Here is a 14,130-nt window from a genome sequence, read left to right as displayed (position 1 = left end):
AGCGTGGGAGTATCGGGGGTAGAGGATGATGAGGACGGCGCGCCCGCCGCTGCGCAAAATAAGTACACCTCAAATTAGTTAGCCTCTACTATGCAAATGAATGATTGAAATCGAAGAAAGGATATCCGCGCGGATGACTTACAGGGCATGATAAGGCATGAGAATCGCCTCCTTGTCCTTATTGGCGACCATGAAATTGACGAGGTGGTCCCTCGCATATTCATAGTGCTTTGCGCAGACTGCCAAGAAGTCCTCATCCATGAATTATGGGTTAACAACACATATATAAGGTATCTGCTCAAACCCGATGAGGTAGTTCATGTGCAATGCATAAAGGTGGACAGACGTAAAATCCAGCTTCTTCAAGTGAAACATGTCAAAGATTTAATCAAATCGAAGGAAGAACTTCTCCGCGGGGAATGTGTGGACGCACGACAATTGCTGCGGCACGTTAACCACGTAGAGTGAGTATCCTGGATTTTTCGAGGCGATGATGCCTTTCTCTATCCACAACACATCATCATGAGGTCTCCCTAGATCGTCGAATCTGCCCCTAGCGCTGCTTTAGGTAGGATTGGTTCACCGGGGATATGCCATTTTGCCGCACCGGGGATATCTATACGGTCTTGAACCCGAGGCTGCTGAGGCGGCTGGATCATAGAAGTAGCTTTGTTGCCTTTCCTCAGTCTCTTCCTAGCCTTCTTTGATACCGAAAGGTCGTCCATAATATGTTCAGACTCCGGAGGCGGCAATTCAGGCACCGACTCATGACGCTTAAACCCTAAGTAGGCGCCAGTATTGAGATGCTGTTGAGTGTCATCATCATCGTCATCCTCATCTATGGCGACATCACCAGTGACTAATGGAGGCTCTTCCTCACCCCATCCGCTATCACCCAGCACGACATACGACTCTAATTGAGTAGGTGGGGTGTTCATGTTCATACCTAGCCGCGTGTTTGTGGGTGTGCTCCTGGCCGCCTCCAGACGAAGCAGACTCTTTGGCCACAACAGGACCCACTCATTGCAATCACCAATCCGCCGCGGGGTCTCGTCGTCATCCCCCCTAGTATCAGAGGGGCCAAATTCTTGTGGCCCGGTTTGACACTAGCCACGTAAACCTTGAAGACATCCGGGGGGATTGGCCGGCTTTGGAAAAATGGTTCCTTCGGCTCCATTATCGTCGCCTTCCCCACGTCCACCTTCTGGTCGCTGATGGTGTACAGTAAGGTGCACGGGGTTAGTTGGCCTGCAAAGATATGTCTGCGACGTGAGACATCTGAAAGGCAATGAAACATGAGATTATACATTTATTGAAGAGGGCCAGTGTGACAGATACCGTGAGGGCGTCGAGCTCAGCCAAAGACGAAGCACCGCCGAGCATGTCCGGTGCGGGAGCCGATGCGGGAGCCGATGCAGGAGGAGGTGCAGGAGTAGGTGCGGGAGCCGGTGCGGGAGCAGGTGCTGGTGCAACGCTAGTCGAGCTGCTCCCGAAGAAGCTAGCAAGGGGAAAGTCCGCTGCATTTTTTTTCTGGATTTTGCCTGCTCCAATTGAAAACGGCCGGAACCAAGACAATAGACATATCTGCAATCACCTGCTTTGCGGCAGCTACCACTGTTGCGACTGTCTCAGATGATTTCTTCTCAACCGCAATCTCAACCTTCTTGTCGATGATTTCTTCAATTAACCTCCGTCTTTCCTTTCTCTCATCCGTGGTCTCACGGTAGTACTTCTTCCATGTGGCACCGTCTCCGACACCGTGCACGCGTCCATACGATGGTCGAGTATCCACCGGGAGTCCTTTCAATATGTTCAACGCCCGGTTGAATGGAGTGTCCCACTTGGGCCTCGCCAACGCCTCAGACGGCGAGTCGCTTTCGGCCGCAATCCTGTGCTGCTCTCTCTGCAAAAGGCACAAGGATCATTTACAAATATGAATAACATGCAGTCGAATTGATCATAAACTAAAATTACCAGCAGTCTCATGAACTTGGTCGTGACCATGTTCGTCTCGAAAACCTTCTTCACTGGGTCCCAACGGTGCCGGGCCCTGAGGACGTCACGCTCCTGCGGGACAGTGAACTCCTCCAAGGGGTCTAGGATGCCCAGACTCGCGGCTTCCGCGTCCTCCTTCGCCCATATGGACATCTTCCCTCCGTATCCACGACTTCCGAGGTGGTGGGACCCAATGTTCCTCTGTTGAAGCCCCTTCATGTACTTTGACTTTTTTTGGCAGCTTCGGCCTCGCAAGCCGCCTTGAATATTTCAAAGTGTTCTGCCGTGATTGTTGGATTATCCTTTACAATCTCGGAGTAGGGTTCCTTTTTGTTGATGATCCGATATTTCACCCTTGCTTTCCAGGCGGCCAACGCGTTGCTAAACTTGGTCATGGCGTGTTTGTTTATCTTCTTCATTGCGGGGTCCTTATCTGGATCTTTATAATCCTTTTCATTCTGGCTCGGGAACAAGAATATCTGGTGCAGCTTCTTGAGGAGGGAGGGCCTCATATTATCTATCTTCTTTATTCTCTCATCGTTGATGGTGGCGGTTGTTCGTACGATGCAGCCTATTTGATTGCCGTAGCACACACGCGATTCCTCGGGCGCGGTTGGCTCAAAATTGCCGCCGTCCACCTCCGTGACCACCAGTCTAGTAGTCCTGAGCTTGTTAGGAAGCCGTTGCCTCTATGCTTTCGGTTCTATACCGGCTCCACTAGTCTCAGCACCGGTCTAAGTCTTAGCACCGATCTCGATGTCGGTATCAATTTCTGATGTGACAGTTGGACCAGCCAACATCAACTATTGATCGTCGGCTTCCCTCAAAAATTCTTCTGCCGCTAGGTAGACATTGTCACAGTCACTAAAACCTTGTCCTTCATCGTTGCTAGCCATGTTTCCTACGATTAAATCTAGTCAATTAATTCTAGACCTAATGAAATGAATAGTGACATAAAAAAGGCCTATGCTTTGTAGGAATGTTGACTCCTTCCCGGTGCGGCAAATCTCGGGCACTCGATATGTCCTAGTTTATAGCACAAGTCATGCTGAAATTCACGGAAAATTTTGGCATGACTTTTGCTAAAAAGTGGACAAATCGAGAACCTGAAATTTGCCAGAACGAAAATGAATCAACATTCTAGCAAAATATAGGCCACTTGGCTTCATTCCCTAGAAACAACAAAGCCACCTGGGCACAATCGAACCACTTCAATGAAAAGATATAACATGACCACTTCAATGAAAAGATATAATCAACAATAAAAGTCTAGGAAGGGATCATCTTTAAAATAAAACTTGCTTAAATTCTTTTCCTTGAAAAATAGTGGTGTTTTCAAAAATCAAAAACCTTTGCAAAATGACCTCACTAAACACTTCTCTGCCTAGGACAGAACCCAAATTCTATTGATCTAGCTATTCCTCTCTCTCTCACACACACACACATTATTTTCTCTAACCCTTCTGTGCCTAGGACAGAACCCAATTAAATTGCCAAGGAACTCCATTTCTCTAATCCTTCTGACCTAATACTCTAAAATAAATTTTTGCTCTGACCTAGCCAACCTACTTAACCTAGCTTGTTAACCTAACGAACCTAATTATCCTACCTATTTAACCTAGTTAGTTAACCTAGTTTACCTAGATAATCAACCTAATTAAACTAGTTAATGTAGCTAGTTCTCTGTCAAAGCCCTAAATAAATTTTTGCACTAACCTAGATAATTAACCTATTAAACTATTTAAAACCTAACTAGTTCTCTGTCAAAGCCCTAACTAAATTTTTGCACTAACCTAGATAATTAACCTAATTAAACTAGTTAACCTAACTAGTTATCTATCAAAGTCCTAACTAAAATTTTGCACTAACCTAGATAATTAACCTAATTAAACTAGTTAACCTAGCTAGCTAGTTCTCTGTCCAGTGTTTGTGTTTTGCATGAGAGAGAGAGGAGGGGTGGGGCCTTACAGAGGATGGCTCCGGTGGTGGCGAGGGAGGTAGGGCGTCTACGGTGATGGCGAGGGAGGCAGTTGTGGCGATGAATGATCCGGTGGCGTCGACGACGGCTCTGGTGGCATTGATGAGGCCGTGCGGCTCCGGTGGCGTTGGGGGCGGCTCCGGTGGTGTCGACGGCGCGCGGCTCTGGTGGCTCTGGGGGCGTCGACGTCGGCAGGAGACGACGGCGGGGTGGGTCGAGGGATTTGGGGGAGAAGTGGTGCCGGGGGGAAACTGTTTTTGGGTTAAGTCAAACTTAGCGGTAGCGCGTTTGGCAAAACGCGCTATAGCTAAGGTAGCTATAACGGTTTTTACAAAACGCGCTATAGTTAAGGTAGCTATAGCGGTTTTTACAAAATGCGCTACTGCTATAGCTATGTAATTTCCTTTTATTTTCTTATTTCCTTTTCTGTTTCTATAGCGGGGGTCTAGGAAACGCGCTGCAACTATATTAGCTATAGCGCCTCTTATGAACAGATGCTACTGCTACACCTTTCTTCTTTTTTTCGCTTTTTCATTTATTTTTCTTTACATTTTATTTTTTTCCTTTCTCCTTTTTCTACTTCTTTCATTTTCATTTACTTTTCCATTTATTTTTCATTTTATTTTATTTCCATTAGCAGTAGCACTTTTCTTAGGACGCTTCTTTCAAGCCCGCTACTGCTATGTGTAGCCTATCATCTCAGCAATGGGAATATTAGTAGTAGCGCTTTTACACTTGCACGCGCTACTGCTATAATTTTATCTGTAGCGCCCTTTTCCCTCACGTGCTACTGCTATCTAGCACTAGCGCCCTTTTTTTACTTGCGCTACTGCTAAATTTTTGTGTATAAGGTTTTCCCTAGTAGTGATATGGTGTTTGGCCCCTATCTTTGCTACCCAAAAATTCTGCACTAATTAGAGATACTACTTTTGCATCAAAAAACCCTTAAACCCAAATCTTGTTTTGAGAGTCCACCATACCTACCTATGGATTGAGTAAGATCCTTCAAGTAAGTTGTCATTGGTGCATTAAGGCAATAAAAATTGCTTCTAAAAGTGTTAGATCATTTAGTGTAAAAGAAAATTAAGCGTTGTACGAACTTGTGATGTCAAAGAATTAAAGCAATAGACTGCATAATAAAGGTTGCCATCATAAGGGGCAATATAACGTGATATTTTTTACACTAAGGGGTTGAGAATACAAACAAAAAGCGCTTGGCAACCTCTGCTTCCCTCTACGAAGGGCTTATCTTTTACTTCTATGTATTTACTTTTATGCAAGAGTCAAAGTTTTTCTCTCTATCCCTTTTTTTTCCTTTGGCAAGCATCATGTGGTGAGGAAAGATCTAGGCACATATGTCTAGTTGAATATGGGTAGCATGAGTTTATTATTGTTGACATCACTCTTGAGGTAAATACGTTGGGAGGCGAAATTATAAGCCCCTATCTTTCTATGTGTCCAGTTGAAACGTTTTGCTCATGTGTATGCAGTGATTGTTAGCAATCATAGAAGACTATATGATGGTTGAGTATGTGGACTTGCCTAAAGGCTCCGATACGCGACCCTTCCTGAAAAGATGATGAATTGTAGTTGCAAAGTTGACTGAGAACATAGTTTGTTGGTTTCCAATAGAGTTTATGCTTTATACTTCGTTGTTGTGATGAATTGTTACTTAATCATGAGAAGTCTATGATAAAAGTGTGGTTCCAACGAACACCATCGCTAGTTGCAACACCGAGTACGGTAGCGGTGGTCGCCTCCTGTGCTCATGCGCGGGAAAGAGAAAGAATGGGCCAGAGGAAGAAGATAACCATAGTAAAAGAAAGAAAGGGTTCATGATGGGCCCAGGAAAACATGCGCTTGAGGAGGTTGTGTGGGCGACTGGTCAAACGTGCGCAAGTACTAACGCGGGGTGCTGGATTCCATACGATCGCATGGCGCGCGGGGGGCGCAACATTCGGCCGGCACACCGAACGAAACATTTCCCTTTATTTTGATACAGAGGTAGTGCATGTTGGGGTGGATTTGTTTCTATCACCATGAAAGATCGATAGGTTTACTTCCTTTGCACTACTAGAAAAAACCTTATACATAGAATCTTAGCAGTAGCGCTGGGTAAAATGAGGCGCTGCTGCTACTTAGTAGTAGCGCGTGCCAGTAAAACGCGCTACTGCTATCCTTTTAGCAACAACGCATTTTAGCTAAACGCGCTGCTGCTAAGTTTGAACTGGACGCATATGGCTAGCCCCGCTTAGCAGCAGCACGTATCCCTATCCTGCGCTACTGCTATGCTTCGTAGTAGTAGCGCTTTTCTTCGACACGCGTTGCTACTAACCCTACCTTATCGCCCCGCGTGGCCGACGACCCACCTCACTCTCCCTCTCACTCACCCCCTCCCCCGCGCCCTCGTCGTCCGCCGCCGCCGCCGTTCCCCGACGACCGTCGTCGCCCTACCTTACTCTCTCACAAAGTATCTAGGAGAAGGTGCTGCAGCCGGCTGTTAACTAGTAGCCCCCTTTTTTTCTCTCCTATTCTTTCTCTTTCAACTAAGAAAAAAAATATAACATTTAAAGTCTTACAGCCCGCCTATCATCTTATTTTATTTGCTCTGAAAGGTAATTTTAGTGGGCTGGTTACTGGTTATTCCTTGGCTTCTGCACCTTTCTTCTTTAAGTAGAGACCTTTCCCTCATTTGCGCTCCACACTTATCAATTCCTTCCTCCCAGCATCATCCTTGTAGTCGCTCCTTCGTCCTTTCCCCAACGACGACTCCACCGGCCACCCAATCTTATGCGAATAGGAGGAATGATACAGAGGCGGCGACTAAGGCCGCGGAAGGATCCTGCACCCCCAAGCGGAGCTCATGCCGGTAGGCGATGGATCGTCTGTGTGGCCGTGCGGCGGTAGGTTTCCTTGTCGTGCATCATTTCTGATCCATTTCTTCTTTCTTTTTAATCATCATCCTTTGGATTGATTTCAATTGCTGATCATCTTCATATAACTTCCAGGTCTAAGCAGTTTCTTGAGGCCCCTACCTCTTCGGCGACCGCGATTGAGTTGCCGGTCATTGATGAGCTCACAACTCTTTTGACCAAGTGGGAGGAATTAACTGAGCTATGCAAGGAGAACCACCGCGTCGCCGATGAGATGATAACTGCTTATGAGTGCCTGCTGAAGGGGGAAGATCAGTCGATCAAGGCACTCGACATGCTTGACGGTGATATGTCGAGAGACTAAGCGACGATGAAGGATTTGGGGGCATCGAACAAGGCACCTAGTGATTATGTTGACCTCCTCAAGCAGATGATCGACGTCCAGACCCAAGATGTCGAGATCCTCCACAAGGAGCTCTCTCTTGCCAAGGAGGGGAAGTTCTTATAACTTTCAGGGCGGACAGTTCCCATGTTAGGGTTTGCCAAGCGAGCTCCTTGCTTTCATTTGCAAGGAGCGAGGACCTGTCAAGATTTTGTGGATGACCTATTTTGCTTTGTGGGTTCTATGGATGATGCTAAGTACTTCCTTTTTAAGATCAACCAACGAGGACCTGTCAAGGTTTTCATTTGCAAGGAAAGAGGTCACAGAAGCACAATCAGTCTCCAAAAAAATAGGCAAGTGAAGAGAAATGTCGATATAAAGACCAGACAGGCACGCCCGAAGCTCTGCTTCGTCCACACTGGAGCACAACCTAATAAAGCCCCAAGACGAAATGACGACGTCAACACTCCCCCTGCACTGATACTCTTCACAAAACTGGCATCAACATTGATTTTGATACGATTAGAAGGCGGTGCCTACCACAACTCATGATTCCTCAAAAATAGTATCAATCACCCTACACCCACCCATCATCTCCTTACCTTTATTGTTGGATACCATCGCAACATTAGCCTGATGGGATGTAAAAGAGGACTAATAACTTTCCACAAAAATAATAATCATGCACATTCTAGGCAAGCAACCCTAGCAATTCTACACTAATCATAATCATGAACACATACTAGCAATCCTAGAAATCCTAGCAATTGTACACTGATCATAGTCATCATGGGTTGTCTAAAATCTAATCGAATCAACGCAACCGCCCCAAAAAAACCCTAACCGCCCCGTCATTTGCGTTCACAACATCCACTTGAAGCACTCCCCGATGGCCATGAGATCCAGGCAACAAAGCATAGGGAGGCGGAGCTTGCAGCACGCCGTGGTCGCCTTGCAGCAGCACGGCCCGGGTCTGCAGCAACGAGCTCAGTTGGCGACATCTGGCGCAACGGGAGAGGGTGCTGGGTAAGATGAAGGAGCGGGGGTTTCGGTAGGGAAGGGTGAGACTGGATTGTGGGAGAGGCGGAGACCGATGGGAGGGCCCAGGGGCATGTGTCGGTTGAGGGAGGCGGCTGTAGGTTGGGTGTAGACAGTCTGTTGATTTTAGTCGTTTCTGGTCTTCTTTTTTTTTTTGGTCGAGTGGTATCCTAGCTGTTTGTATTTGGGAATATATGCAAGTTTTATTTTGAACGGCCATAAAATCTTGTGTCTATCTATTTGCAACGGTCAAACTATAATTCCTTTTTTAATACTACTAGATATATACTCCTCGGCTGCTCGTAATAAATCCAGCAGAGAAGAAACAAGTTGGTAGACCCACGCTTCCCCCCACAAATGAAGCGGCTTTCTTAAACTCGTGGGAAGAGAAGCGCCGCCGTCGCCGCGGGGGGAGATGGCCCCCGCCGCAGCCGCCGCGCCGGCGCCGGCCGCCACCGCCTGCTCCTCGTCGGCCAGCTCCGCGCGCCCTCCCTCCACCGCCTCCTCCTCCTCCCAGTCGCCGCCCAGGCGCACGGTCCCGGCGCTCCTCCTCTTCACCTCCCTCGCCGCCCTCCTCATCCTCTCCTCCGGCGAGGCCCACGACGCCGACGCCGCGTCCGGCCGCCCCCTCAAAGGTTCGCGCCCCCCGAACTCTCTCCGCGACCGCTCTCTGTGCTCGGATTTGACTTTGTGCTGCGCGCGCCCGAGCGCGCGGGGATCGATTACGGCCTCCCGCTAGGGTTTAGGGTTTTTGCGCGGTCCTGCCTGCCTTCGGGATGCATCCCCTCTCCCGTAGGCCGTGACTGTTGGTTGGGACTTCGTTTTCGAATAGGATTTTGTAGCGATTTTTTGTTCACACACGCCTGTACCATTGTTGACCTAGTTATTTGTTACTGCAGATGTTAGTTTCGAAAATCCAGAGGTGACTTTTGCTCCCTCGTCCATGGGTGGAATCTTTTGTGAGCGAATCCGCATTTCTGGAATACCAAGGTGGCAGTTTCAAAGCTACGCAAATCAAATACATGTTCGAATGAATGTTTCTCATTCAATGCCAGAAAAATTCCATTGGAAAATACAGATTTGCTTTCATGGGTAAGTCTTGCATTGTCTGAAAAAAAGAAAGAATATATGCATCTTTGCTAGTATGCAGCAAATTGAAGCAACTTTCATTTGCAGGAATGCTTCTACGGGTTTGTGCCAATGTGAGATGGATGAATGGCAAGCTCTGCAAGGTGGCATGTGGAATGCTGTGAAGTCTCCATATGCCAGCAGATATGTTGATGTGAAACTGACTGATAAGAAATCTACTGTCTTCAGCCTTTCCATTCAGGAAGGTAAGGATTTCTTTTCCTGAAACTATTCTCTTTCTGCCAGTCACACATATTTAAGGGCATATGTATCTGCCCTTTTCTCTGAAATACTAATTCATTCTTGTTCCCTGTAATCAAAATTTGCAGAGCTTCAGAAGTGGCGTTTAGCTTGCCTTGGTATTGGATTTGTCCTGTTATTCCTGTCACCCATCGTTAGTAAATGGGCACCTTTTTACTATAGCAGCTCTATGGCACTTGGAATCCTACTTGTGGTGCTGATTGTCCTTTTCCAGGTATTGTTTTAGTCAAATACCTGTTTATGATTCTCTTGATAAAGATTCATTGTTAAAAGAAGTGAAATGAAATTAATGCATTATGTTAAGATGACCTGTTTTTCAAGGCTTCCTCAAACGTGTTTTTCTATTAATCTAGTTGATTGATGTTCCATATTCTTAAGTACATGTAAGGTGCATGGATGCAGGTTAAATAGGCTTTGATATTTATGCTCGTTTCAAGTAGAGTACACCATGAATCAAGTTTAAAATTTGGCACCATGAGGATTCTTGCAGTTATATGCAAAGTGTTAATGCTGATATTTTTTTTAGCAAACCTAGAAACTTGAGTACACTTCATTAAGCAAGATACTTATGCCCTGTAAACTTGATTTTGATGGAGATTCAACATAGCACTATGGTAATTCAATAGTCCCTTGATCAACCATGCCGTAGTAGTATCCGAGTTCTCTTGTACAGATACTTGAAAGTCAGGTCCATCTTGGTGATTTAGACATAAACAGCGAGCTTTGTAGGATAATACCTTAACGGCGTCTCTTATTTTATTGAACTTTGTAGCTCCTTGTAGCATCAGGTGGTGTACAGATGGACTAGCATCTTGTGAGTCATCAGTGTTTGAACCATTTGATGTTTTTTAGTGTATCAGTGCGAGGGTCTGATTGACCAACCAACAACGAAGTTTGGTGTTTACTTTAGTACATTTAATACGGAATATTTTCTTGTAACTGGTACTGATTTTGCTGGTTGGGGAATCATGAGCATTTATGACGAGGGAGTTAATTTTTTATTATGTTCCTGTTTGTTTGTTTGTTTGTTTGTTTGTTCTCTACTCTTGTAGATAACTAGTTACTGATTTAATTTGATGTTACAGTAATCAAAACTCTACACCCCCCAAGTTTTGTGATTTTTGCTCAGTGCACATGATGCCAAGTTATCAGTGTGGCCCTTGTTACAATTTATGATAAAGAACAGTCATTCTCAATCAGGTTTCTATTTATTTGCTGATGGAGAATTGGTTCCCTTAATGTTCTGACCTCGTTCTCGTTATAGGGGATGAAACTGCTACCGATGGGCAAAAAAGGTTTATTTTACCTTACAATTTATGGATCTGTGGTAAGTTTTCTATATCGTCAGCGTTCTGCTATAACATTTTATTACACCATAAGTATGCCTATCTGAATATATTCTCTCTAATTCTTGATATCTGTTCATTCCTTTTCCAATATTTAGTTGGGTGTTGGCTCCTATGCTGCACACTACTTCTCCTCAATGGTTGCCTCTATTCTGGAAAACTTTGGCTTGAGCGAGGAGATGCACAACCCTGTAAGTAATTCATCCATCCAAGTATCAACTATAGAATTGGTGATCGAATAATACTTCTTTTTACCCAGCAAACAGCATGAGAGGCTCTTACAGTATATTATTAATAGAAAAGGATAAGCATGGTATGATATCTAAAGGCCACATGGGCCCAGAAGCCACATGTTGCATCAAGAATTAATTAGCTCAATGCAATCACAGAAATGCATAATTATGAAAGTACAGTTGAGTGTGGGGAAGACATGTGAATGGATTGCTTTGTCCTTGTTGTCCATATTTGTGATGGACTGACCTAGTTCCTTGGATATGATTTAGCCTAGTTTTTGTTCGCCCTTTTGCATGGTATTATATCATTTGCTAGCAATCTTCTGACTTCTCAATTATTGTTCCTGTCAGAAATGGTTCACATTATATTGTCTTGTCTAGTAATAATACTTATTGCCACTATGAGTAATCTTTAAGCTCTTCAAATAATAAAAAATATTGAAATGAATTACAGGTTTCAATCTTTCTGCTGGTAGCAGTTGTTTTGACTGGAGCTGGTTTTGGCTATTGGATGGTGAGGAGATTTATCATTTCAAAAGATGGCAGTGTTGATGCCGGGATAGCACAGTTTGTAAAGTGGGCTATGCGTGTTGTTGCAATGTTCTTTGTTATGCAGGTGGGCTTATTTTCAAACGCTAAGTATTCTTCTCATGCATCTATGAGGACTCTGAATCTTGGTCAATGCCTACATCAGATTTTATTGTCTTTTGAAGTTTATGTTTGACATTGTCTTGTAGAGCACACTGGACCCTATTCTAGCATCGGCTGCTCTAGTTGCTAGCTGGTGGATTTGCTCTGTACTGACGGCAAAGAAAGTTCACAAGCCAATAGCACGGTGAGTGTCCCTTGAGTTAATTACTGTTGTGAATTTACTGTTGCTGTTGAAGCCCTGAATATGCTGATTCTGCTGCAGGAAGCGAAAACAATTAAATGTGCCTTCTCATCCAAGGTTTACTCAAGTATCACCCAACACTCGCCAGGTCCAGTTCTTAAGTCCATCATCAGGGGCGGGTACTGGAAGAGCCACAACAACACAGTATGGTTGGAACAATTTAGCCAATGGAGGTAAAGTAATCAGTATCATGTTCTGCATACTACTGTGAGTCCAGTGTACTGTACTTATAGGAAACTGCCATAAGTCAAAAGCAACCTCGAAATATTTAAGGATGCAAATTGATGGATGTTGGTGCCCTCTGGCCCTCACTAGTGTAATTTTTACTTCATTCAAGTGAACTAGTTATGGTCGGAGCTTCGGTGAGTATCCTTCAGGCTACCCATTTGCATCCCTGCTCTCTGCTTGTCTTTGGTACTACGAACTAATGATCTTTTAGGCATATATTTAACTCCAGAAGACCTATAAAACCATCAACTTTGACACATTGAAGCATTTGACATAATAGCTAGCCAACTCTTGTTGTTGCTTTGCAGGTTTGGTCCCCTCAGCAATGGGAAAGAGGGTAGCACCCAATCAAGATGAAGACTACTACTCCACCTTCCACAACATCGAACCACGGAAATACTCAAAGAGAGAATGGGAGGAGTTCACCGAGGAATCGACCAGAAACGCACTGATGGTACACACGGCCACCCCAGAGTTCGCCCAATGGGCTGCTGACAATGCTCACCGGCTGCGGGTGGAGCGGGACGACGCGTCCGAGGACGAGTCGATCGAGAGCTCCTCTAGCTCTTCCGAAGAAGCTGAGAAAGGCGGAAAAGCTTCCGGTCTGTTGAGCGGGTTTATGTGATGCCAGTCACCGACTAAAACTGTAGGGAGCTCGACGTGCTGCTTTTGCGGACGATGTGTATAAGTAGGATTGTAAACTTGGTAGCAGTAGGGGGTGGAAGTTCATCGTTTCTACATGCTTCGCCATTGCAGCAGAATGCTTGGTGACTGTAGGCTAGTAGCTGGTTAACCACCATCATGTCTCAGTTCAACTAATGTTAGGTTTAGCTGGCGGATCTTTAGATTTTAGTCGATGCATCGGAGGATGTGGACCGGTGTCGGTTCCGCGCCATTCGATGGATTAGGGACGGTCGATCCTGTTGGGATCTTGCCATTGTCTTGTTGAACATCTCCTGTTTCATTCTCACGTGTGTGAGAGTGGCATTCCAAGGATCTTTTATCTCTTGTTAGCTACGTAGCATGTGCCATGTCGAGTTATGCAAAGCAAAACTGTTTTGGAGCCGGTCTGATGGATGGCAGCTACTAGAGTCCTTCAAAAAATATGTTTTCTCTGTTTAAATGTTTTCTCTGTTCATCGATGGCGACCTGCACCTCTCCCAAGTTCAGCATGGCACTTGGGCTGGGCTGAGGGGTTCAGTAGAGTTCTGCCCTGAGCATTGATTTTATGAGAACGTTCGCCAAGGGATCAACCCTGGCGAACGCCTTATGTGCCATCGCACAGATCTTGATGCAGGGCCGCCGCCATGTAGATCAACTGGAGTTGGTTGCTGTAAACTGTTTCCTGGAGGAATGTTGGGATAAGTTTGGAAGAAGCCAAAGATTGAAAGAAGCCAAAGATTGGAAGATACTGATATCTCTATTTCAATTTGTCTAGCACACTCGCCTTTTTTTTTTCTCCCAAAAAATTCATGTGAGGTGCACGGGTGGGGGAATTCAAACTCGAGACATCCTGCGGAGAGGCGCAACCACTTGGGCTGAAACAGTTTTTGTGGAAACATGTACTTTAACTTGTTTTATGTATTTGAACCTAAATTCTTTAGATTTGAATTTTCATTTAAAAAAAACAAGAAAATCATTTTTTCCTTTTTAAAAGAATAAAATCACTATTATTTTAGAGGGGAATTTTTCTTAACTTGCCATGTGCATTTTTATTATAGGTAGCATGGCATTTTCTAGGTCCTTTCTTAATGCCCCCAATGTGAAGCTTTTTGG

The 14,130-nt window shown here is 45.1% G+C and overlaps 1 protein-coding gene across 1 annotated transcript; it reads left to right on the top strand.

Moving 5' to 3' along the window:
• The first annotated feature begins 8,646 nt into the window (after positions 1–8,646).
• Positions 8,647–13,417, top strand: LOC119294540. The gene is made up of 10 exons (XM_037572742.1): positions 8,647–8,901; positions 9,166–9,358; positions 9,443–9,600; positions 9,724–9,869; positions 10,920–10,982; positions 11,100–11,192; positions 11,689–11,850; positions 11,972–12,069; positions 12,148–12,299; positions 12,663–13,417. Exons 1-10 carry the CDS (start codon positions 8,682–8,684, stop codon positions 12,977–12,979), a joined length of 1,602 nt encoding a protein of 533 aa, XP_037428639.1. The 5' UTR covers positions 8,647–8,681; the 3' UTR covers positions 12,980–13,417.
• Positions 13,418–14,130: the final 713 nt, after the last annotated feature.

Source organism: Triticum dicoccoides, chromosome 4B (assembly GCF_002162155.2).
Source record: "Triticum dicoccoides isolate Atlit2015 ecotype Zavitan chromosome 4B, WEW_v2.0, whole genome shotgun sequence".
Classification (NCBI taxonomy): domain Eukaryota; kingdom Viridiplantae; phylum Streptophyta; class Magnoliopsida; order Poales; family Poaceae; genus Triticum; species Triticum dicoccoides.
The sequence above is the reverse complement of the archived record's forward strand: the minus strand, read 5'-3'. Positions and strand labels throughout refer to the sequence as shown.